We start from the raw sequence: 26,929 nt of genomic DNA on the forward strand, positions 1-26,929 counted from the left end.
CAATTTCAGTTTAAACAATGCTACTGTTAGAAAAACAGCAAGGGAACTTTGCATTTGTTTGGTATGGCGCAGTGAATAATTAGATTACAATGAATTCTCTTGTCAATCGGATACACAATGTGTAAATAATTGACCTCCTTGTAAAACCACAAATAAAGTACAACTCAAAATATGCTTTGACTTATCTGATTATGAATATAATATAAATCAGGTCCCTGGCAAGTCATCTAAGGACTGCTATATTTTCTAATTTAAAAATAAACCAAACCCTGAGCTTGGCAATGCAGAGAATTGAAACATATTTTATGACCAATAGCCATCATGAGCAATGTTCCCTCTAATTTTTTTCTATCCATGGGTGAAAAAAAATTATGTGCACTAAGACATGTTGAGATGTGAACCACTGACAGAAACACATGCTGGCGGGTTTTTGTGCTCTGATGATCTGATGGGCGGCCACTGAATCTCTCCTGCGTGGCTGCCTAAGCACTCAGCTTACTGGCAACATTGATCAGGAGGTGTCAGTAATTGCTTTTCAAAGCTTAGGAATATTTAGCTACAGTGTTTAAATAATTACCAAAAACTCAGCACAGCTATATTCTGGAAAAAAAATTGAACTAGCAAAAGGTTAAATCTTAACTGAATTGCTAAGAGGTAATCAATACCACTGGAAAAAAATGAATAAATTCTCCAGTCAGTTTCTTCAACAGTTTACGCTATTTTAATTGAGCATAGTGTCTAGTTTTACATGAACAGGTAAGTTTGAACATCTCGCTTTCTGCAGATTTCAGCCTGAGGCCTAACCTATGCTTAAAGTTATGTTGACAGAGCTACGTTGGTCTGACAAGTGAAAAGTACATGCCTATGAATGCTATAGCTATGCTAACTTAATGGCTATGATAGACACAGTTATATGGACAGATGACTGCTTCTGTTGATGCAGGTATCATTGCTCAGGGAGGTGGTTTTCCTACACTGATGTGGACACCTCTTCTCTCTCTGCATATTTTACCTACATTATGGGATTATGCTGCCATAAGGATGGTGATCTAGCTATGCAATATGGTCTCTGTAGTGTTAACATACTCAACACCAAATTAATAATTTTCTTCAAGCAATGGCTCCCATTGCTTTTTTATTTAAGTGAAATGGAAATCTTAAAATTAGATGGCCAGGTCTTAACATTGAACTATCAAAATACTCTTGTTTATGGAACAACTTGTCCACAGTACAGTGGAGATGGGATATGGAAGGGTGTCTTGTTGTGGGATGGTGCTTAAACAAATATATGTTCTGTAACTTGTGAATGATGATGGACCAATTCATTATGCCCTATAGAACCCCTATTTGAAGAACAGCGTACACACAATGATTTGTAATGTGATACTTGTTTACTGCAGGACATTCACAAACTTTTTACCTATTCTGTTTCCTCACACTTTACGTGTGTGTTTGTACCACTGTCTTTCTGACCTTCACTCCCGAACCTTCTCCCTCTCTGGAGGATGCTAGGGGGAGTTATCCAATGCTTTGAGCTCACATATTGCTTGCTATTTACATATAAGTTGTTCATTTTTGGGCTTTTAGACATGCACTGCTTATCAAAAATAATCAGAAGGTTTCCCCCCCACCACCCTCCTCTGGAACTGCAGGTTGCAGACCCCTGTATTAGTGTTATAAAGTAGATCCTAAACATTACAACTAAAACTAATTAAAAGAATAACTTGCTTTAAAAGTCTGAAGAAGTGGGTCTATCCCACGAAAGCTTGCCACCTAATAAATTATTTTGTTAGTCTTTAAAATGCTACTGGACTGCTTTTTTGTTTTGCTTAAAAAAAGGGTGTGGTGTAGGAAGCATCCATGTTGACATTTGGATGGAAAGTAAAGGCTGAAAAATCTGTTTTCCTATTGAAAGTAGGATCATTTAAAATTGTGGTACACTGAGTACTTTTAAGTTTAATGGGGCATACTAAGTAAATGTAAATTAATGACACACCTTAAATACTAACACCTCTACTGCAGTGTTTTGGAATCCAATGAGCAAATTTGCCTGAGCAAATTAGGCTTCTTTAGGACTGTATCAAAGGATCATTGTGAACTCAAAAAACGTTTATATAGTGAAAAAATATTTAAGTTAAAACATTAAATAGTTACATGTGCTGGCTGTATATGTTTTTTTTGCTTTGTATTTTTTTTTAAAAGAGGCTCTGAATTCTCTTGTAGTCAGCTGTTTATAGTCAGTTTAATTTTCAGGTATGCTCAAGTTTAATGGCATATTTAGTGTAAAAAATATAAATAAATGATTGCTATAAAAACTTTCCAGCAGAAGTTTAATGGCATATTTAGTGTAAAAAATATAAATAAATGTTTGCTATAAAAACTTTCCAGCAGAACAAACCCAAAATGCAATAGTGGCCTTGATTTTTGTGAAATTTGCTGTTTAAAACGATAGTAAAAATGGCATTTCCTAGAGCTGGCAGTTCTGATTTTAGTGGATGTATACGCTCAGAGTAGGTTGTATTTCTAAAATAACTTTGGATTTCTTGATATAAGCTCATTATGTAACATATTTGTTTCTCTCCAGTGTATAATAAATTGTTTTTTTTTCTTTACATCACAGGTAAAAAGAGAGGAACAGTACTCTATCTGTGAAATTTTTTTGTGGGGGCAGGTGTACTGTAGCCATTCATTCAAAAATGCAACTGCTGTACTGCATCCAGTATGCCCTAGACCAGTGATCAGCAACCCCTGGCACAAATGCCTGGAGTGGCATGTGAGCTGATTTTCAACAGCACTCCAGGCAGGAGCTTAGTGTCTCCCCTTCCCCACTCAAGCAGCAGGAAGCTTGCTCAAAGCCATGCTGCTTCTGGATTAACGAAAGACCAACTAATACTACCTACTACCACCTAAATGGTAAAGCTCTGTATCTTTATTTATTTATTAATGGAACTGTTGTAAATAGGACTATTAGTGACTTTTAAAAAGTGTCACCAGCACTTGGACCATACATAGAGGACCAAACGTCAAATTTAGGCACCCTGCTGCCAAACGGTTGCTGACCCCTGCCCGGGACAATCAATTTGGATTGTTTTGATTCGTATAAACCCTCTTTGTGAAAGAATGTATTAATTATTGGCAATAAGAGGAAATGCACACAGAGCAGGACTCGTTCTCGAAAATATTATCCTTATTTTATGGATGAAGAAGGTGAGGTGGAGGAAGGGTGTTTACCGACTGCGCCAACAGAGAGTGTGTGATGAAGGACTAAAGAGCAGGTCTGCCTGTAGCTATTATCCAGAAGCAGAGCTGTAATGTGTACACCCTCTGCTACCCTCACCATTAGTACCCTAAATTAGGACAGCAAGCAGAGACAAGGGCTATAAGATCTCCTGTGGCTCCTGTAGCACTTATGCAGCTCCCCTGGTTCCTGCACTCTTTGCAGCTCTGGGACTTTTTCTGAAGCCCTCCTTGAGCTATTGCCCGAGGTGGTGGAGGCGTGTGTGGAACCACCTGCTGAGTGGAAACGGGGCCCTTAAGTGCGGGGAGCCCCAGAGGGCAGCAGGAGCCTGATTATTCCTTGCTCGCGAGCGCCCCTAGTGGAACGTTTCGGCAGCCGAGGGCGGCGAGCGGGGGAGGCGGGGAGGGAGTTCGAACGCTCGCTCCCCCCTCCGCTCTGAACGGCTCACGTGGTACGGCGGTGGCCAATGGCGAGGCGGACTGTGCCTGGCCGCCGCCATTGCTGTCAGAGGGGAGAGAGGCAGAGGCGAGTGTGTGAGGAGACGGCGGCGGCGACGAGCGGGGCCGCCGGGCGGGCAGGGCCACGCCGAGGGCGGCGAGGACGGGCAGGGACAGCGCGCGCTCTCTGCTCCGCGGCTGCCTCCGGTCGCCCCTAGCAGCGGGAGCCCCGCGCGGAGCGTAAACAAGGCGGTGGCGGCGGCAGCAGGAAAACACCATCCACCCACCGCCAGCGGCGGCAGCAGCGAGGGGCGGCCGGGCGGGGAGGGGAGGAGACACGGCCGCAGCGGAGACAGCGCCCCCCGTCAGCAGCCGCCGCCACTGCGCGGGGCCCGGACCAGGCCCCCCGCCTGGGCTGTGTCCTGCAGGGGCCGCAGCTCGGCCGCGGGAGGAGCCCCCTGACGCGAGCCCCGTCCCGGGGGCCGAAGCGGCGAGCAGCGGAGCGGGGCGGACGGGACCGAGAGCGCCGGGCGGGAGCCGCTCGGCTCGGTGTGGATTATTGGGCAGGGGGCGGATAGGCGGCTCGAGGCCCCCGTCCGCGGAGCGCCCCCTGCCGGTCCCTGCTCCTTCCTCGGGCTGGCGTTTGCGCTGGGGACGCAGCGAGGGGCAGGACTGCGGCGGCTGCCCCTGTGACAGCCGGAGTGGGCTGTACCGGGGAGCCACGGGCGCTTCTCCCTTCCTGCTGGGCCCGGCTCCTCAGACATGCCCCGCTCTGGCGGCCGGGCTCGCCGAGGATCATGACTGCTGCGGCGAACTGGGTGGCGAACGGGGCCAGCCTAGAGGACTGTCACTCCAACCTCTTCTCGCTGGTAAGTGCTTGGGGCGGGGGGAAGGGTGGTGGGAGCGCGAGGGCCGAGCCCGGCGGGCCGGGGCTCTCGCAGGAACGGTGCTGCTGCGGCGGCGGCGGCGGCGGCTGCTGCTGCTGCTTCGAGCCGCCGCGCGGCAACTTGGTGGGGTCGGTGCAGCTGCCGGGGCTTTTATAGCCTGGTCCGCGGGGCTGCTCCCCGGCTAGCCCCTCCTCCCCGCGGCCCCGCTCCGTGTTTATTTTGCTCTTCAACGCCGTTCGTTGCGAGCGTGCCTTCCTCGCACAGCTGCAGCGCTCTGAAGGCGAGATGTCAAGGCAACGGATTGGATGTCCCCTGCCTGCATGTGTGACCGTCTCCTGTGGTAAACAGTCGTTTCTCCCTGCCCCTGCTTGCTTTGACACTTCATGCCCTTCTCCTTTGTGCCTCTTCAACTGTGTGTAGTTTTTTTCCCCCCTTTCTTCTTTCGTAATGACAAACGCCATTTCAGCAACAAACAGTTCATGCAGCGTGAGGTGATCTGTAGGACTTGAAATCGGTGCTTCTTGTGTCTGAACGTCAGCTGCCCTTATGCTTTTACAGGCACTGCACCGGTGGAGGGGAAGAAAGACTTTTTTTTTTTTTTTTTGGCCTTGAAAGGAAAGCATTAGCTGAAAATGCAATGTGCTGGATTTCTTGATAACATAGATGCCATCGTCCATCTCACTGTTGGCTGACAACTTTTACTTTGTACTTAAGAATGCGTGGTTTAATTTTACAGCAGTTAGTGTGAACAATTGCAAAAATACAGCTTTGTAATCTTAATTAAGAAAGGAATACAAAGAAAAAGTATTTGGATTAGTGACATTTTAATTGAAAATACCTTTTTTCTTTCTTGTATACAACAGTTGTGGGTAATGTTAGCCCAGGGGAAGGGGAGAATTTTCAGGTCCCCCTGTAGTTATCCTGGGGGGAGAGAAATGTAGATTGGTTTTTTAAAATAAGCAAATGGTAATTCAGAAGATAAAGTGGGGAGCACCTGGTAATATAGTCTATATGCAGGATGGTGTGGGGAGGAAGTAAAGACAAGCAAACAAACAAATAAACCAAAATATCTTTTCCTTCCACCCACCTCCCAAACAAAACAATAGGGGTTCAGATTTACGTTTTTCTAGGGGTGGAAAAGGAATGTGAATATTTCCGTAGGAATTTCTTAAAAACACTGATTTTTAAAAACATCTTTAATTCAGAACTTTCAGATATGCATATTGCTAGTCTTTGTGATATTCTTTCTTTTAATTATTGTTAACCTGGATATTGATCCCACGTGCAACCCTTAGTATCTTTCTTTGGATTGTTTGTTCCTGACATTTTGTGCATTGTCTTTAATAAGAATGTAATTCTTTGGGGGTAGAGGCTTTATTTGGTTATGTGTTTATACAATAGGATCTTTGATCCTGACGAGGCTTTTGGGTGTCTTATAACAAATACCATCCTTTTTGACTTGGAACCACTTTCAGAGCTAAGTAACATTGTTTAAACTTGCACTTATGCTAATATTTGCAGAGCATTTATACCTCTGTTACATGCCTGCAGATAATAATAGTGGTAAAAGTGGTTTGTATATTGCAGTCTTGATTATTTAAAAAAAAACAAAACAAAAAAACAAACAAACTCAGTGGTAAATACAAGACAAGTAACTGTAGCCGGAAAGATTGCCACCAGTAGCTTAAAAGAAGTTTAATCTTTAAGCTGAGTTTAAAAAAAAATATGACCAACTGACTAACCCCTATCCCCAACAGCTTCCATCATGGTTTTTGGTTAGGAATTTGATTAACATGCTTTGGTAGGTATAGGTGGTATAGCTATAATCCTGTTGTCAGAGTCCATCACAGGTAAAATAATTCTTGGTGTATGGAAGCATGAATTACAAAGCTTAGATTTTTCTGATTGTTTTGTTTTCCAGAGTTGATACTAGGAAACTTCTGTAGAGCATCAGGATTTTTAATTGTATGTATAATGTCATAAATTAAATACAGTTATGGCCTTTGCTTTTAAAAGTGCTCTTTCATAAAGAGTGACATACAGAATTAGATAATAAGGTAATATTACTTCAAATTTGGTCTTCGGAAATTACCTTATCGCTCTTTCAAACCTGTTTCTGCAATTACAAATAACATTTAAACATCTGTTTGCAGATGTTATGTTTAACACAAAATAGTTGCAAAGCTTAACTAGACCTAAAATTTGTAGGTGTGGGCAGAAACTAATTATTTTTTAAATTGGTCACTTAAACAAGGTAGTAATTTTCATAGTTTAGGCTTTAAACATGTTATAATGGGATCAGTGGACAGCTGTGTTGTAATTGTAATTCACTGTAATGTTTTTGTGTTTTGTCTACCACCATGGGGCCCCAGCACGCTTTGCCTTACGTACTTTGTGTGTATGCCTGTCCCTAACTTGGTGGAATGGAGATAGATTAAAATATTGGGTAATATGCCTGATCCCGCATACTATTACACATGAGTAAATACTGCGGATGTAAGACAGCGTGAAGTAAGGTGTTGCAGTGTATAGTCCTTAACTAGCAATTTTATAAATGATCAGTATTTTATAGAACATAACATGAATATAATCAGCAAACTTAAATATTAATGATATCCCATTTTAGTTGCATTACTGATTTTTGAACACTTATTGATAAATGTAGCATTAAAAACATTGACAAAGAAAGTATTAAAATATTGTGGCCACAGGCATTGACATCTTACTCTCCAAGTGTTAAATTTATGTCATATTTTGTGCAGCATTAAAACTACAGTAGACCAGGACATAATCTACAACAAGAGCTCCTGGAGTTTATCTTCTAATGACAGCAAAACAATATACGCAGAATTGTTGAGAATTGGTTTGGTTCTTGTAAGCGAAATTCTCCTTAGGAAAAGGCTTGTGCATTCAATATTGATTTTGGATAATCCAGTTATTAGAAGAAGTGTCATTTAGCTGTCCTATATTCACTTTTATCTCCATCTTTCGTTAATCTTTTATAATTTAAGCAGAATTCTTAATGGAATAATGAAGTAATTACAGAAGCATTATAATATTAAAACCTCCTGCTTTTTTAAAGAGTCGGCACTAGCACTTGACTGATTACCTTAATGATTTTGGTGTTGTTTGATATAAAACTAGCTTTTTGAACTTTTATTTAGTATCTGTAGATAATTTTTAACAACACGAGTAGGCATGGTTTGATTTGTACTTCAAATAATTTCTTTTTATCTAGTGATACTTCTGGTAGTTGGTGGTTTTGTACATTGAGCTCAAGAATGGAACATCAGGCGTGTCTACATGGGCACAAATCTTCGAAATAGCCATGCTAATGGCCATTTTGAAGATTACTAATGAGGCACTGAATTGAATATTCAGCGCCTCATTAGCATTAGGATGCTTCCGGCTGCAGCGCTTTAAAAGCGCGCGGTTCGGCGCGGCTACACGGGAGTCCTTTTCGAAAGGACCCAGCACCTTTTGAAATCCTCTTATCCCGATCACTGATTGGAATAAGGCGATTTCGGAAGGGGCGGGTCCTTTTGAAAAGGACCCCTGTGTAGCCGCACCAAGCTGCGCGCTTTTGAAAGTGGCGCTTTTGAAAGTGGCACTTTTGAAGTGCCGCAGCCAGAAGGGGCCTAATGCTAATGAGGCGCTGAATATTCCATTCAGCGCCTCATTAGTAATCTCTGAAATATGGCTATTTCGAAGATATGTGCCCGTGTAGACACAGCCATAGTGTTTTTCCTGTGTTTGTGATGCTGTAGAAATCACATTACATTTAAGCTCACTGAAAGTAGGATGTTGCAATATTTGTCTTGATTTACACTTTCTCTTACTCTTAATAGAGAATATTTATTCAGAGCTTGGTTGTGATCTCAAACATACATATTTAATATTGCATAAAACTTGTTGTCCCTAATATAGTGGTAGGAAGGACTTGTGTGTTGTGTATGTCATTGCTAGACCAAAGCAGAAATTCACAGTGCTCTGATGTTAGCACTGAAGTTGCCTATCAAGCAAAAGCAAAACAAACAAAAAAACACCCCACAAAGTTCACCTTTTTTTTTCCCGTTTATATGTGAAAATAGCTTACTGAAACATGTTTTTGGTTAGAATCTTCTTGTTTGTAGCATATGATGTTAGAGATTTTATTAATAACAGTGCCCCATAATAACTGCAATACCTGACTTGCGGAAGGAAACATGTTTGTGTCAAGTAACAGAGGGGTAGCTGTGTGTGTGATTTGATTTGATTTGTTTTTGTGAGTAATTATATACCTAATTGGAATAGCTTATAATTTTAGGGCTGGCTAATACTTTGTTGAAGGAGAATATATTTTATTCCAAAATACTACAAATGTAGGTTCAGTTCTTTAGTCCTTCCTGTCATGAGTAATTCTTACTCATGCAAATAGTCCTTTTGGAATTAATTAGCTGTGCAAATGACAAAGAATTACTTATGTGAGAGAAGAAGTTTTTAAGATCTAGTCTGTATATGACTAAAATGTAGGTATTTAATATTCTTTTAACGTAAAATACCTTGTGAAAAAATAACCCCACCCTCCAAGGCATAGGTCTTGTTTAATAATGAAACAGTATAATAACAAATTTAATTGAATAATATTTTAGGTTTATAAAAGTCACCTTTTTAAATTCCATGGCATTTGTAGCAAAATTTTAATAATTTGGAAACAAAAAATAACTGTATACAGCATCATATCGTTTAGGGATGAATAAAAGAGATCGTTCCCTACCTCATTTCCTTCACGCTTTTTTGTTTTTCTCTCCCTTTTACTGTCTTAGCAAAGGGTGAGTCTGGTAAGACAAGGCTTTATTGCTCTAGTATGAGAGCAAGATGCAGAGATGAGGAAACATCAGCTAGCAGCAAGGAGTTTACCTAACTACTTCTGTGGGCCGTTGCCTCTTAGGAGGAAATTCTAGAGCTGTTGTGGCCAGCTAGTTCTGAAAGAGTAGCCACTATAGCAAATTAGCCACTTTATTCTGAAATTATGTTTATTGTTCAAGCTAAATAGCCATATGTGAGTAGTGGCTAGTGTATTGGCTACCATGGCTCTAGAGCCACCAACAGGAGGGACACTGTGAGCCATTACTAGATGCTGTCAGTGGGACACAAGTGATTATTCATCAGTGATATTGAATCTACTATTTGAAAGGGAAGTTCAGAAGAGCAGTGGATGAGAGGCACAATATGTGTAGGACTCTGAGCAAATGTAGTGCACAGTGAGAGGCAAACTGAGTGAAGGTCAAAACCAAATAATTTGATTATTCAGAAAAGGATAAAGCCTTATAATTATAGAGGTAAAATATTTCAGTGCTTTTATTTTTTCTATGTAAGCAATTATTGGAACTGTTACAGGGATATTATGTAATAAGTAACAGACTCATGATAGGAAGTGGAAGGTAGTCCACTAGAGAGTTTCTCTATTGTGCAAAGTTGGTTCATTGCTGCAGTAATCCATTCTGGCTGTGACAAAGGCAGAGGTTATTGTAGTGAAATCTGGGTCTGTGAGTAAACATTGCAGACAGCTTATGGGATGCAGATTAAAAAACACTTTGCTGAAATGATGCTATTGGAAGACCAGATGGCAAAGAGCTGGCAGGAGAAAATCTAATTTGCCAACTTCTTGAGCAAAAAGTGATATTCCTTTCCAGGCATTGAGACAGGCAAGACTCACACCTGCTATATTTTCAAGATCTCTCCAGCAGTATCTCTGCTCCAAATGAAGTTTTAGCCGATTTGTTCTTATCTAAGTTAGTTTTATTGGGAATCATAACTTAATGGACCTGAGTGTTTTGCTTGAGGAAAGCATAGATGATAAACACAGTGTGGGTGTTAACAATTAACCAGTAAGCTTCACCCAAAACAGATGAGCTTTTCTAGTTATGGTTAACTGATAGGGGCTGGTGCAGCCTTCTGTCCACCCAGCAGGCCAGAGCAGACCCTGTGCGTGGCAGCCCTCAAAAAGGGAAGATTAGGATGAGGGCTGATAGACACACCCAGGAAGTGATCTTTTGACCACTTGCTGAGGGTCATTTGGTGACCTATCTACCCATAAGAAGTGGCTTCCAATTGAATGAATAGTAAGCCCTACTTGTACCTGCTAACCATGAGTTCATTGATTCAGATTCAATGTAGGTGGCCAGTGTACTGCTGTTACCTTAACATTAACGAGTGATATCTGCTGTTCAGTGACTGTGTCCTTCATAGGTGTTACAATATTCTTTGTCTAAAGTTCCATCTTGGTTTAATCAAGATGATGTTTTGAATGCATATATTGTATCTAAAACTATTTTAAAGCTAATGTAGGATACACAGTATAAATAGTAAGGTTTAATGAATTAGAAATGGAAGTAGTTTTATTAGTTGTTCATCCTTTGCCAGTGAAAGATTGCTTCCAGTTTTAAGCAACTCATGGTTTCCCACCACCCTCATGGAGATAATTCCATAGTCTGATGGGGCTCTGTTAAGGGTACGAGTTTTAAAAACTACCAAAAGTAGAAATTGTAATTAGAAGGCTTGTACATCACAGGTTTATGCACATATGCTAACAGAATTATTTCATGTAAATAGTTTTAGAAAAATGTTAAAAACTGATTAACATTTTACTTAGGTATTTACAATACCATAAAGGCAAGATTTAAGAACATATTAGGTCATTGAGTTTGCCTGTGATTTCATGGGGAGCATTTTTTTTTTTTTTTTGTAGCAGAGGTATAATACACGTGTCTTGGGGGGTGATAATGCTGGTTACTGCAGTGCTGCTTCCAACTTTGGTCACTTCCATATAGAAAGGATATAGGAAAAATGGAAAGGATAAAGAGGTAGACTTACAAGGACAATGAAGGGGTGGAATGCAAGATGTATAAAGTCTGAAAAGGCTGAGTATGTTTGGTTTGGAAAAGAGAAGATAGGTTGCCGCTATAAAGATCAAGGAAAAAGTGTTCTTTCCTGTTAGACGGCAAGACAAGAGACATTTGGTTCAAACAAGCGTAACAGATGTAAATTAAATTTTAGGAACGTCTTCTCACTGGTGAGAACAGTAAGACAGTGGAATAAACTGACAAGGGAAGTTGTGGAAGCTCATTCATTAGAAGTTTCTTGAAGAGAAGCTGAATAGCCATCTGTCTTGGATGGTTTAGATCAGTGATTCACAACAAGGGGTATATGTGCCCCTGGAGGTATGCGGAGGTATTCATCTGCATTTTGGCCTAGTTTTACAACAGGCTACATAGTAACAGAGAGGTAGCAGTGGTACTCTGTGTCTTAACAAAACAAAAAAGCAGTCATGTAGCTCTTTAAAGACTAACAAAATAATTTATGAGGTGATGAGCTTTTATGGGGCAGATCCACTTCAGGTCCAGTACAGCACGATCTCCAGATCTGATGAAGTAGGCCTGCCCCATGGAAGCTCATCACCTAATATGTTGTTTTGTTAGTCTCTAAAGTGCTATGTGACTGCTTTTTTTTTTTTCCTTAAACAGGCTACATATAAATTCTAGTGAAGTCAATACAAAATAAAATTTCATACAGGCAGTGACTTGTTTTATACTACTATATATACTGAAATGTAATTATTCTGTGTGTATGTATTTATTTACACACACACATATATATTCCATGAAGTTTCTTTTATGAGTATATGCTAAAAATGAGAGAGACAGTTTTTCAGTATTGGTATACTATGACATTTGACTTTAGTCTCTGTTTTTGTTATCAAACTGTTGAAATGAGGTGAAAATTAGGAGCATGCAAGACAAATCAGGTGCTTCTATGGTGTCAGACGATTGAGAGCCACTGACTTAGATTCTATGAATTTTCAGTTGTGGCAGTGATTAAAGTAGCTCAGTGGCTCTGGCCTCTTGGGGGTGGACCCTAAATAATATTCAGACTTCTTCAGCTGCCTCCCAACTTTTCAGTTTGAGGTTTGGTTGTGCCCCCCACCACAATCCAGTTAGGCTGGATGGCCTGCTTTGGTGAGTCAGGAGTGGAGGTGGTGTTCACACCTTGTGCCCTTGTACATGAAGCTGCATACCACTCCCCCTGCCATATAATCAAACTCTGCCTGTGGAGGGCTCTTCTACATCGTGCTCCATGGGGTAGAAGCCCTGAACACTGGTGCCACATAGAGCAAAATCTCTGATTTTTTCCCCTTCTGTCTGGTAGCAGACATCTATAGCCCTCTTACACCTTATCTCTGTCCTGTTTTCCTGTTGCTTTCCCTCTGAAGTTACCAGCTACTGATGGAAGAGGGAAAGCCAGTCTTAAAAAAGATCTTCAGAGGAGGTGGAGACAAGCAAAATTACTTTGCAATACCGTACCTGTTTTATTTACTACATGACCAAAATAGCATTGAGGCTCTGTGGCAGATTCCCTCAGTGCACACACAATCAGAAAGTAAGCACCAAAGTCCTGTGATGCTAACAATAACAGCTAATGTCATGTTTCTATTATGATTTCAGTTAGTTACACCATCTTAACATTAGTGTGGGTCCTACATTGTGGAATGATGAAACATTAAAAAAAAGGTGTCTGACACCTGGGAAGTTTGGATATTCAGTGTAAGGATTTGAGTTTAGATTTTTATTTATTAAAGTAGACATTAGGTTTCATGCAAATTTAAATAGTCAAGCAATTTTTCCTTGAGATTCTGTCAGGATTTATGACTATTTTAGGGAAGTTTGACTTAACAGCTATAAAATCCCTCTTAGTTAACGAGTTAAACATTACGTTTAACTAGTTAGCAGTTCAGTGGAGTTGGGGGAAGGGTGACGATGACGGGCTGCTTGTGCCAAGAGGGAGTGCCCCTGCCTGCGGCGCTCCTGAGCCTGCTGTAGACCAGGCCTGTGCCATCTGGGCTGCCCATGATGCTCCCAAGCTTTCTGTGGATCATGGCTGCTTCAGCCCCTACTCGTCAACCTAACCTGTAAGCCTCATCCATTTCAGGTGAAGCTTATGTTTAACCATTAAGATCCCTAGTTCGAATGGTTTGTTTTGATATTACTGTAGGTAATTACAATCTGTTTTACAATGTTTACAATCCAGAAACTGTCATTTGTTGTTTTAGTAAACTTTAGATATAGCTGGAGTCACATGAATGACTTGAATATTAATATTGAAAGAATCCAATTAAGAACTATCTGTGGGCTGTTCTTATGAATATGTGGCGCTGATGTAATAATTAGACTTCAGCTGATTAAGTATATACCAGCTTGAATTAATTTTAGAAGATGCCCCATAATGTTTATAATTAAACTAAAATGTTTTTAAATTTAATTTTTGATATTTTGTTCAAATTGGATTTTTAAGATGTCTGTGGCATAAATAGCATTAGTGATTTTAATAAGCTGCAAACCTCGTAGGCTTTTCTTTATTCTAGTATTGCTTTGGCTCACTCTCTAGCTCTGTCTGTTAGATGCTGTTACTTCTCAAGACGAGCCATGGAACTGAATGGAATTACAATAAAGTGTATGGAAATGTTATTTTGTGGCATTTTGCTGATTTCAGAGGAATGTACTACTGTTTTGCAATAATTTTGAGATGTTATGTTAAGGCTATTGGTCCCAATTTTGCAATATGCTATACAAACACAGGCAAAGACATTTTTCCTAGTCTGAAGAATGGTGTGCATGTGGAGGCAGAGCGGTGGGGGAAGTGTGTGTGTATATGTATCAGCGTAGATCAAGACCTCCTAGCAGTTAGTTTCCTTCATTCTTCCCATATATGACCTAGGTTTCCATCAGTTTTAGTTCCCTGGCTAAAGAATGAGAGATGGTATGAAGAGGAATTGGGAGTCTCATGAGACAGGGTTGTTGTAGTCTGATTCTGAACTCCACAGGATACTACTGTTAATTCCTGCCAGTTGATTGTACTGAAGGATTTATTGTTCTTTCCTGATTAGGAGGTAGTGTTTTGCACAAGTCACTGCCTGATGGTTTCAGACCCTTAGAGGAGTTACTGGGAAGAATGACAAAAACTTTAGATACAGTACCATTTGTAGTGCTGGAGGAAGGCTCATAAATTCTTTGACATCATACATGTTCTCCTCCCAAGTAATTGATGATGCCTAGTGGGGATGTCATAGAGCCTGTAAAAGAGGTGTAATAGTCCTGTCTTTTTGTTCCTCCTATGCCAAAGTGAACAAAGAAGAACCTGTTTCTACCAAAAGCTGCTAATTCATTGGTGGTTTCAGCAGCACAGGAAAAGCCCAAGTAATCAGGGCTATCAAAAACTATTCCCTAGGGTAAAGCTCCTGGGAGACTTGAAATTTGGTACAGGAAGACCTGTTTCTTAGCAGCTACAATTATGAATAGCAAATTAGTTATATTTTGCAAATAGAGCAATAACTGGGGGGTAGAATATAATCCATTATTTAAAGTTTCTTCTAGAAATATAGGACTGATTCAAAATTGGTTATCTTGGAGAGGCATTCATTAGCTAGGATTTTACTCCAAGTAGGCCTGAGCGTCTCATGCATAGCTGCACATTTCATAGCCACCATCCTTACTGTGAGCAAGGATGTCCTTGTTTGCAGTCCATAAGGATCCCTAAAGAAATCTGTCAAGGCTGTTCTCTACTCTGACACTTCAAGTGTGGAAGTTGTGAGCCTACAAGTGACCTTAAAAATACCCTGCCCATCTAGGCTTCTTTTTAAAAGCGTCCCAAGGTCACAGAGTCCCTGAACATGGGAGGTAGCTGCCACCACCCAAGTGAGAGAACCCCTCTTTAGCACTCAGGAAGACACACATGGGATGTCTCCTGTGTGGTAACTCCAAGGTCTTAACCCTTCCTTAGGAGAGAGCTTGAAAACAAAGAGAAAAGAAAAAAAAATTAAACTGCAATCTCTGATAGCTGACCTTTTCACTCTTGGGCATTCATATACACAGATCCTTTTCTAAAACACAGGAATCAAATCACTGCCTTAAAATGATTTATTAACAAAACAAAGCGATAAGGCATATTTGGTTGCAAAGTGTTACAGACCAACTAAAGAAAAAGGTAAATTAAAGCACAGAGAACAACTTCCCTTTGATTTAGTTTAAAAGTTACAGTGTATAGGGGGTACATCAGGCAGCCTGAGAAGTCAGTGCATCAGATCCAAAATAAAAAATAACCTGATCATGAAAATTTCCTTTCTATTTACATATCTATATTTCCAAGAGGTCTGGATATTTACTGAAATCATCTAATCCTGATTTTAGACTTAAGTTGTCTCTGTGGCTGTGTCTACACTACGAGATCATTTCAAATTTAAGGCAGCTAGCTCTGTATTACCATGTGACTGCCTTCACTTTAGCTTGATTTTGGGAGCACTGATATCAAGATTACAGTATCGCTATTACCTGATGGCTGTAGCATCAAGCTCATATTCAGAAGTTCAATTGAAGGCCAGTGTGGAAGTGCCACGTCTTAAAATCAAATTCATTAGTCTTCAGAGGTGTCCCCGATGTGACCCTCAGTGCCCGGGTGCACCAGAATTAGGTAGCAGGAAGACCATGAATTTCAAAGTGGGAGCAGCAAGCCCGTGGCTGTGGGCTCATGTTTGTAAGAGAGTCTGAAAAATGTCTGTCTTTGCAATTAGCACCACGAGCGCATGTACCCATTACAAATATCCCCTGCAGCGTGTTCATGGTTCTGTCTCTACACTTGTGTGTCTCCCACCCCACCCCCTGGGTGCTGCATGATGCCAGCTTCTGCTTTGCTGCACCACGTGGTAACAAGGTTGTTGCGAGGGTCATGCTTGCATAAGATGCTGAGAAACTTCTCAGTGGTTTACATTTGTGTGCAAACCCCCTTCCCTCCCCTACAGGTGCCACACAGTCAAGGTCTTTCCCATGCTCAGCCACATCATATGGGTAGCCCCCAACCCAACAAAAGGACATGCTTGCTGTTTGGGGCTGACCATGCTGCCAGGCAGCATCATGTCCAAGGTTGTGCGCATTTAGGGCTCCATGGGCAGAAGAGAGATTTGGGGGCTTGCAGCCACCAGGGGGAAGTCTCCCCCAAGGGCTAAGATATTCTGGGGGACTACTTCAGTTACTTCAGCATTCCAAACGTCTCTGCAGCCGTAAACCACAGCGCCCCTCCAACTCTGCCAAAAAATATTTTTGGGAGCTTGCTGTCTATTGCAAACACCTGCTGGTTTGATATTTTGGTTGTAAAATCTTTTCGGTAACATTCCTCTGTCTTCGTGCTTGGACCTCTTCAGAAACACAAAGTGGGGCAAGGGCTAATTGAGATTTCTGTTCCGTTATGAGTTCAGTGGATGATATTTCACCGCTATCACCTGTGTTGGCAGTATCTATGTAGTGAAGGGGAAAGTCACGTTTTTTTCCCCTAGACTTTTCTATTCTCTTTCTTCTAACTTTTGAGAATACAGTCTGGGCCCCTGTATTATTTTCAGGGATCGGACGCAATCATGGGAGGGGGGGTTTCTCAGTGGATGGCCAGTTGAGAATTCAGCTACAGAAGAAAGACATTTCTGTAGACTTTTTTTGCCATCTCTGTGGATGCCCTACTTTTACATCCTTCCAACAGGAAAAATGGACATTTGCTTACCCTGCAAGGGGACTGAGGAAAATGCCATGTGGGAAGATGATCTCAAAGACTCGCGAGCATACCCAGAATGCTACAGGGAGGGGGGAATTGTGGGATAGGTGCCCACAATGCATTACTGCAACAGTTGGTTTGCCAGTTAAGTGTGTCAGCAATAAGTCAACTTTGTGAGGAGCACATGGGGGGATGAGGATGGACAAATTCGAACTTGTAAATTCCAGAATTACAAAATAGTTCCTGATAAATTAGAATTTTTCTCAGTGTAGATGCAGCCTATGTGTCTCTCTCTTCTGGCTACACAGAAGACTCTCCCAGAAGGTAACAGCTTCCATTTAAAAAAAAAATCATCTCCCTCTCTCTTCCCATTGGTTTGCCTCACTGCTGCAACACAGAAACTGTCATCTGTGGATTTAACCATTTATTGGCATTCATTTATGACAAGGTACAAGCAACTGTAATTGATTCTTTTTTTCTCTTCGAAGGACACGATTTACTTAATTCCTGTATGGATAAGTTATTATGCACCCCAGATTGCTGTAGGGCTACCCTCAGATCCTTAAGTACGCAGACACAGACTATGTCTACATTAGCTCCCCCCCCCTTTCAAAAGGGGGATGCTAATGAGACACATTGGGATATGCTAATGAGGTGGTGCAATGAATATGCAGAGCCTCATTAGCATAAAGGCAGCCACAGCACGTCGAAAGTGCCACTTTCGATCGTGTGTGTCTAGTCTACCCAGGGTCCTTTTCGAAGGGACCCCGCAGACGTTGAATCCCCTTAGCCCTGTAACCAAATAGGAACAAGGGGATTTCGATGTCTGTGGGGTCCTTTTGAAAAGGACCTCAGGTAGATGAGACACGCGCGATTGAAAGCGGCACTTCTGAAGTGCAGTGTCTGCCATTATGCTAATGAGGTGCTTCATATTCATTGCAGCACCTCATTAGCATATCAGTGTGTCTCATTAGCATCTCCCTTTCGAAAGTGGGGGCTAGTGTAGACATGGTTGCAATGAGATAGCAGAGCCATTTCTGTGTTTGCTCCTTGAGAACGCTTCGTCATACCTGAAATGAAAACTTGCAGAAAACAAAAAGTCTTGATTCTTCAGGGAGAGCGTTCCATCCAGTCATCAAAACAGAATGCTTGATGTTCATATTGAGGACCGTGCATCAATCCCTCCAGGGCTTCCTTCTCCCCTGTTTTCAGCTGGTGTCATTCTTTCCCCAGGCCTGGTCTGGCATTAGCTCATGCCATTGGATACCAAAGATAATTTTCAGACTACTCTGCAGTGTTCTAATTTTTCTCTTTAGGACTAAGTGAATTGAGAGTCATTTCTCCCTCCCTCTCAATTCCGTTTGCAAAGACATTTCTAACTCTAGAGCCCATGCTTCGTGTCTTTGTTCTAGAACTCAAGCTATGTAGATTTGTTATAATGTCTGTTCTATCACAGTGCAGATCTTGAAAGATATCATTAGTATCACCTCTTGAATGTACTATATTAATAGACTAGGGATTTCTCTCCTGTTGTGATGCTCTTGAGCTGTGGAAATGGTGCCATGTTTGTGAGAGAAGTGTTCTGGTCCTTTATGTATATGTGTGAAACATGCAGTGAATTGACAGATGACCTCAGCAGACAGTATTTTGCCAACCTTGAATCACTGAAGGACTCTATCCGAACTCCTGTGTTCAACAGACTAGTTTACCACTATCAGAGACAGACAAATTCCTTCCCTTCTGCTCTGGAACAGATGTCATTCTGGGGCCTGTACATGATGCTTTTGTCTTTACTCTCATCCTAGTATCTTTCCTCCCACTCCTGTAATACTAAAAATCATAAGAAATATAATATAAAATTCTGCCACACTGATACCTTCAGATCCTTATTGGCTTAGACAGTTGTTTGAGGATATGTCTACATTGCATCTCAGATCATACCTCCCAGTTTAGGTAGATGAACATGTAATAGCTCAAGCAAAGCTTATTTGCTAAAAATAGCTGTGTGGATGTCTATGGCATGGGCTAGCTACCTGAGCCATGGGATGGCCAGACTTAGGCTAGCCAGCCAAGTGCATGTTGCTATTCTGCCCACAGCGTCCATTCTGTTGTTTGCACAAGCTGTCCTTGAGCTAGTGTGTGCCTATGTGCCGAGGTTGGACGGCGTACGCTCCCCAGCTGTAGTATTGACATGCACCCAGACTCTCACAGCACCTGTTGATGCAGCAACCAGTTTTCCAGAGTTGATCTCCTAAGATTAGGGGCACACTTCTTACACAGACCTCACATCTCTACACCTGATTGCATGTGAGTTAATTGGGTGAGCACATGATAGAAAAAGTACTTTTTCACAAAGGGCCAGGAGATTGTGATACAAAGCAGGTAGTTTCAGGTACACTGTTGCAGAGCACAACATAATGTGATTCTTTCAATTATGTACATAGTGATTGATTGCAGGAGACTAAGTATTGGCCTTTCTGATTGGTCACAGGAAGGTGCATAGTCAGTGCCTTTGGAGGTAAGATGATAAAGCACAATTCACTTTGAATAAACCAGGTGGAAAACTCTAAGAGGTTGAAAATAAGTGTCCTATTCTTACGACAGCTACACACTGAAGCCTGTAATGAGAAAAATGGTACAGAACTGAGATGTACTTCCTTACGGATGTTGCAGATGCAGTTAGCTATAGTGTAGTTTCTGAGTTGGCCATGTGAGGGCATGTCATTTTAAAAATTTAAATACATTCTTGACCCTTTGTTTTTAAAGCAATTTTGATGTACGTGTTTTGGCTGTGCAGTTCTTTAAGGGTTTGTTTAGACAGCTTGAGATGACTAGCACAACCCTTGTTTTGAACTCTAAACACAGCTGTTTTATTTTATGATGTGGACATTTTTTCATTGTTGTTCAGTTTCTCTTGGTAGTAGGAAAAAAGAATCCTGGGAGAAAGAAGCACAAACCCTGGACTTAATAACAGAGGAGTAGAGGTGTATTAATTCTTGTTCTGGTATGCTACATAATTTGAGGAAGGCTGAGGCGTGTTGATGTATTTATTTAAAATCAAAGCATTTGCACTTAGGATACTTACATTTAGCAACTTGTTGATCCTTGACTCTGTCAGTCTTAACTCGGAAACTTGTGTCACAGGAGAGCAGGGACTTTATGTATTTTCAGGAATAAACTTGTATGTTTAGCTACTTTTAAAATGAAATAAAATGCATTTTTCCATTATTACGCAACTTCACAAATCTCTGAAGTTTTGCATTCACTGTTAAATATTTAAATTTCTGAAAAGTTAGTCCTCAGTGTTTCCAAAAATATACGCAAGTTTTTCAAATCCTATTTTAATACCTTTTTTATTTACTTGAAGAATCTGAACAGGTAATGCCAGGAACCCAATTAGAGAGAACTTTTCTACTGTATTGTATTTAAATTACTTGAGCCTGAGCCTGAGTTTGAGAATGATGCTTTGTTGCTCTGTGAAGGCCAAGTAGTGGAAACTGAGCACTACAAAGAAAACAGCTGTTACTAATCTTGTGTCTGTAGGATCTTTTAACATTTAATTAAATGACGGTATGATTTCTGAGACACCTTACTTTAACTAAATTTTAGAGTTTTGGAGTATGAGGGAAGGGTTATGTTTTGAAAACCTTTACTCATATCAGTAGCCCTACTTTGTGGGATTACTCCCACAGATTTAAGTATGAGAATTGAGTTAAAGGTTTTTAAGGTTGGCCCCTAAATTGAAATGCTGTATACACTTACTCTCTTTCTTAGCTTTTATGTTCAGATTTGAAGAGAGAATCCAAATATAGAGGTTCATAATTACTATGCTCCTCACACACACACACACACACACACACACACACACACACACACACACACACACACACACACACACACACACACACACAACCTAGGTTAGAACATTCATTATTGAGTTAGTAAAATGAAGGACTTAGAAACTTGAGAATAGAAGTTTGTCACCTGTGCAACTTTGTTTTGGTCCATTATGTGTATGTATTATGATTCGTAATTATATGGTTGTATGCTATTTTTCCTATGGGACTGCTGGCTTATTCAGTTGCACAGAAAGGACTAAGTTTGTGGAAAGAAGCAACTATTTAATATTTTGTTATCCTCATTCAGTGTGTGTCTTTTTATTTTGATTAGTGTGTGTTATCCCTACCCTCCTTTTCACAGAATATTTTTACATGCAACAAGAGGTCCTGTGGCACTTTATAGACCAACAGATATTTTGGAGCATAAGCATTTGTAGGCGAAGACCTGCTTTGTCAGATGCATGGGCTTTTCTGTTGGTGCTTAACACCATCATCTCTGACATAATTTGAGCACTAGTGAATTTGTTTTCACAACTTTCCCATGAGTTAGTGTATTATCACCCTTTTACAAATGGAGAACTGAGTTACAGAGAGAAATACAATCAAATTCTTCAAGTCTCCCATAATTTTGGGAGCCTCAGTGATTGCACTTCAAATTTAGAGACCTTAGAGACCTATTTTTTTCCGAGTATTTTTTGTTATGGTACCTTATATATTTAAAGCACCCTTCAGATATTAACCAATCTGCATAAATTCTTTGGGAGGTAGGTGGGTATTTTTATCCCTGTTTTGCTGATGGTGAAACTGAGAGAGGCAAACTAACTTGTTCAGTATCGCATAGGAAGTCTGTGGCAGAGGCAGGGTTAGAAATGATATCTGCTGGGAGACATGCACTTGCCTTATGTAGAAGATCATATTAGCTCTTCTTGCAGGTCTCTCTCTCATTCTGTTTGAACTTTCCATCTTCAGCCCAAAGGGAATGAGGTAGTGGTTCAAGGTATAAGATGACACATTCACTGTGTGGACCTGAATCTTTCTCTGACTACCATTCATTCCTTGCACTAAGTGAAGCAGGAATAATAGTAGGTGATTATGCTAAAACTGTGGCCAAAAGAACACAGAAGAGTAAATTTCTAAGAAAAGGAAGGAGGGAGAGCTTCAGAATAAGCATAGTGAACTTCAAAAAAGCAGACTTGAACAAACTTAGAGAGCTGGTAGGTAAGATGCCATGGAAACAAAATCTAATGGATAAAGGAGTTTAAAGGAGTTTTTTGAGTGATATTTATTCCTCTGATGGTTTATACATCTACACCATATACCCAGTTCCAGAAGATTTGAAAGTATCAGTTAATCTGTGCACACCCTCTTTCTTAGTTTCATGGTTATGTTGAAGGCACTGGTGTCTAACCTTTTTTCATCAGGGGCCACACATCAATTTTTTGCATGTTTCAGGGGCTGAACACAAAATAGCCTCAAACTGCCCCCAGCCTTAGGATGCCCCCCCCCCACCGCAGTCCTAAATCCCATCCCCTCACCAACCCAGGATTAACTTACCCAGGGAGATCCATGTGCTGGGGCAGCTCCATGCTCCAGCTGCTGGGGCTCTGCCACAGGTCCCATGCCTCAGCCATCTCTGGCTACGGATCCTGTGCTGCAGCTTAGTTGGGGAGTTAGGAAGCATGCATACAAGTATGGCAGTAAATTTTCTTCCAAACCGAAGAAAGGCATTGCACTCTCCATGAGTTTCAGCTGCGGGGAGGCAGCACGCTCCAAGATCCACAAAGATCACCATTTATTTAGGTATTTATTAAACACATCTGCATGTACTGAGTTGCTCAGTGTTAACATTGGCCTCCTTTAAGACAAGGGATCCATTGGTTCTGGGGTAATCCTCTGCTCTGGTGCCAGTTGTGGCACTCCATCTCAGTTGCTTCATCTGCAAACCCAAGTTTTGTATGACCATTCAGCAGCTCTCATACTGTCCATAGAGGAAAGCTGATGGTTTGTAGCTCACAAGGAAAAGGTCTAGTCTCACATAAGAATCCATTAAACCCACAGACATTCCCTGAGGCCCTCAGAACTTTCAGTAAAGGTTCCTGCTTATTGTTGCTTGTAAGGTTGTCATCTAAGGTTTTTGTTTTTGTTTTTTTTTCTGTTGTAATGGCTCATCTCAGGCATCATGAAGTTCTTGTACTCCTCTAGCTTGATGACTGATTCCTAACAATTTGATCCAGAGATCAAGGTCTGAATTCAACCTCCATGTTGCACAGAATCCTTCCTTCTGAGTTTCTAGGGAAGAAATGTCAAAATTCAACTTTGTTTCCAACATGTTTCCTAAGCTTCCTAGGAATCTGCCATATTTGAGTTACAGCACAATCTTGTGTATTTTGGGACAGATTCCAGAGTCTGCAAGTACTTGTTGCCAAAATATTCAATAGCTCTTCTGTCCTGATCAGAAGTTGCCTAACCCTGCTTGACCACATGGCAGCCTGCATGCATATCGCTGCCTTTTCTTGCCTCTACTACTTCTGTCTCCAAATGTAAACACTCTGGAGACAATTGGCCATCTGTTACTTCAAGCATCTTCTGCTTACATTTCCTCTTCCCTCCAGTGGGTTGATGGACCTGTGTGGAGATTGTCTTCTTCCTGTCCTTCCTGGATGGGATAGTTATAACAGGTGTCTACCATAGGGTTGGGAGCATGTATGGGAGGCCGACCATAAGATGCAAGGCCTCTTTTGAGAATTCTGGATGCATATCAACATCTTGGAATGTAGCGTGGAGAGCATGTCAAACTTATCTCTCATCCATCTACTCCCATCAAATTCTCATAATTTTGAACAGCACCACCGTTTAGTACACCAGAAAACAAGGGGGCACAAAATTAACTTCTGTGTGTGGAGGGGGTCAATTTGTGGAGTTGGTATATTGTTCAGACAATCCTGTTATTGGCAGCCTATCTCCTGGGGACTTGGAACATGATTGCATCTTGCTCAGTGGGCAGTTCACTGCTGCTTGCAAGTGGGAACTCCATGATACCATAGTAAGCAATGTCTTCAACTGGTTGGGGACTCCAACTAGAAACCTCTTTGCCTCCCACACCAACCTGCTCTGGTGAGGGTGTAGTATCAGTCTGTCAGGGCAATGCTCTTGTACTCAGCTGATTGATCCAGATCAATTATGCCTGTCTCCCTCTACTACTCCTGCCACATGCATAGCATGAGATCAGGTGAGAAAGAGTTAATCATTCTGGTCTCTGCAATCTGTCCAAACCAGGTCTTTTTTGCCAGCCATCTCTGCATGTTAACCTGTCCCCCTTGTTCCATTCCCACTTTCCCATGCAACTAATGCAACACAGAGGAAGGATCAGACATCCTGATTTTTAGATGCTTTGCCTTAGAGTATGGAATTGGATGGCCATTTTGTCCAGTGTGCTCATCAGAAGCACAAGGCAGCCTATTGAACAGTAGGAAAGAGTCCACTAGGTATTCCTGTAAGGCCAAGTAGAAACACTTTGCCTCCCGGGCCCCAGAAAAAGTGGGGATTCTTCTTCTTTTGGATTATTTTTTTTTTGTCCTTCAAGATGTAAGTGCTCACTTGAAACTTTCTCAAGTCCCACATAATGGTAGTGAATACTCTCGCTCTCCCCTGTGGAAGGACGCTCCATATTTATGCATCTGTTGACTGCTTGGTTTGGAAAAGCCTCCTCAGTTCTTTTCTACCCGGATATCCTATTGCTCTTCAGTGGGACCTCCAGCCTGTTGGCATTGCTGAAACAACCCTTTGGGCTGCTGGCTTCATGCTCTGTGTCCTTTTTTCCCCAAGAAAGTCACCTTTTTTTTGGGCTGTCACTTCAGTGAAACGGATGGGGGAAATAGGCTATGATGCTGGTCCACCCTTTTGCCACTTTCCATAAAGACAGTCTCCCAGAGCCTACATCTTAAGTTTCTACCGAAGGTGGATCCCCGTTTCATCTCAACTGATGCGCCCACATACCTGCTTTCTCCCCAGAACCTCATACCTTGGAAGAGAAACAGTGATTTCATTCTCTTGACATCTGCTGAAAATGAGAAAATTGGCCTGTATGCAGAAAGTGAGATCAATTAGAAAGTCTTTTATATTGTTTACTGTAGTAGCGGAGAGAGATAAGAGTTAGCAGTGTCCACACAGATAATCTCCAAATGGATTTCTAGATGTGTTACGTGATACTATCCATTGTTCAAATTGTCTCCGTTGCTCAAGGAGAAAGGCCCATTCCATGAGAGCCCAAACATCCACTACAACAACTCTCCATGGTATGGCATTTTGGTACATATGTGGGATGGTCACACGAAATTCGGCACATGCTTTTTCTACACATTACACTTTGGTGCAGACTTAGCTATGTTGAATGAGACATCCATTGCAGTCCTTTGCTCAACCATTCCATCCTTGTCCTTGTACCTTCCTCCGAATTAGGTACTGATTATTACTCAGCTTTAGTAAAATACAATAGGGACTATCACTTGAAGAAGAACTTACGTGTAATTGAAGGTTCTTAGAGATAAATGTGGTTCTCCTTGTATTCTACTTCTTGCCCTCCTTTGCTGCAACTCTGTTAGATTTAGGGTAGAGAAGGAACTGGAGACATTATTTCTTCTGCCTTGACCTTTATCACCTTGGATGAAACCATAAAGTGATGCGAGGGAGCGTGTGTGGGCCAATGAACACTACTGCTTTCACATTCTCTGCCTCCAGATGCATGGTGTGCTTGTGTATGACATCAGTGAAATACAGATAGGGACCGCACATCCTGAAGAACCTTCAGTTACAGGTAAGTAATCCTTCTGTGCAGGAAAGCTGACCGTTTCTTAGGGAGACAGCATTAAAGACATTTAATGAAGAGTATCCCAATATGAAGGAAAGTTTGTAGGAAGCCAGTATGGCTCCTTAATGCTTTAATAACTTGACAATGAAAAAAGAATCTCCAGAAAGAGGAGATGTGGGTGAATAGCTAAGGAGGCGCACAGAACAACAGTATTCTCATGTAGGTACAAAATCAGGCTAAGACTCCAAATGAGCCTCTCAAGGGACATAAAAGGCAATAAAATGAGGTTCTTTCCTTTATCTTTCTTTTGCTCCTAATGTGAAGTGTAGTTCATCAAGTTAACAGAGAAGGAGAGCTAATTAAGATCAGAAAGTTGAAATGTTTAATGCCTGTTTTGCTACAGTCTTGGGGGAGAAAAAGGTTAAAGATGATCAGATATTCAACAAAATATTAGCAACAAAAGGGAAGTGTGATGCAAGCCAAAATGGCAGGGGGTGGGCAAAACAGGTTAAAGAATATTTAGCTGTGGTAGATGTCTTCAAGTTTGCAGAGCCTGGCGAAGTTCATTGTAGGGTGTTTAAGGAAATAGGTAAAGCAGTCTGAAAACTGTTAGCAACTATCTTTGTGATTTCAGGGAGCATGGATAAGGTCCCAGAGGACTTGAGAGGAGAGACATGATACCAATCTAGAAATGGGGAACAAAAAGGGCCCAAGGAATTATAGGCCAGTCAGTCTAACATCAATTCCTGGAAAGAGACTGGAACTAATTATTAGATGATCAGTTTGTAATCAGCCTGAGAATAATAAGGAATAGTCAGCATGGATTTGTAAAGGACAGATTGTGCCAGAGCAACCTAATGTCCTCCTTTGACAGAGTTACTGGTCTATTAGATGGTGCGGGGGAGGGGGAAGCAATAGGTAAAATATATCTTTGATTTTTAATAAGTTTTTTGACACATTCCCATATGATGTTCTTCTAAGCAGGCTTGGGAGATGCGGCCTATCTTAAGCCAGTTTTGCACTCACTTGATAGTAATTTAAAGACTGTAGTCTATGATTAGTTACCATTGGTTTCCTGTCAGACTTAGTGTGTGTATCTAGCGGGGTCCCACTGGGCTCATTCCTGGGTCTGGTACAATTAAGTGTTTTCA

The 26,929-nt window shown here is 41.3% G+C and overlaps 1 protein-coding gene across 2 annotated transcripts in view; it reads left to right on the forward strand.

Moving 5' to 3' along the window:
- The first annotated feature begins 3,725 nt into the window (after positions 1-3,725).
- MED13L (mediator complex subunit 13L) overlaps positions 3,726-26,929 on the forward strand; it is a 333,854-nt gene continuing 310,650 nt past the window's right edge. For both annotated transcript variants that reach the window (XM_075012327.1, XM_075012328.1), the window contains exon 1: positions 3,726-4,544. In XM_075012327.1, coding sequence (XP_074868428.1) covers positions 4,473-4,544 — 72 coding nt within the window. In that variant the 5' untranslated portion in view covers positions 3,726-4,472. The remainder of the gene's footprint in view (positions 4,545-26,929) is intronic.

The sequence above is a fragment of the Carettochelys insculpta genome, chromosome 18 (genome assembly GCF_033958435.1).
Source record: "Carettochelys insculpta isolate YL-2023 chromosome 18, ASM3395843v1, whole genome shotgun sequence".
NCBI lineage: Eukaryota > Metazoa > Chordata > Testudines > Carettochelyidae > Carettochelys > Carettochelys insculpta.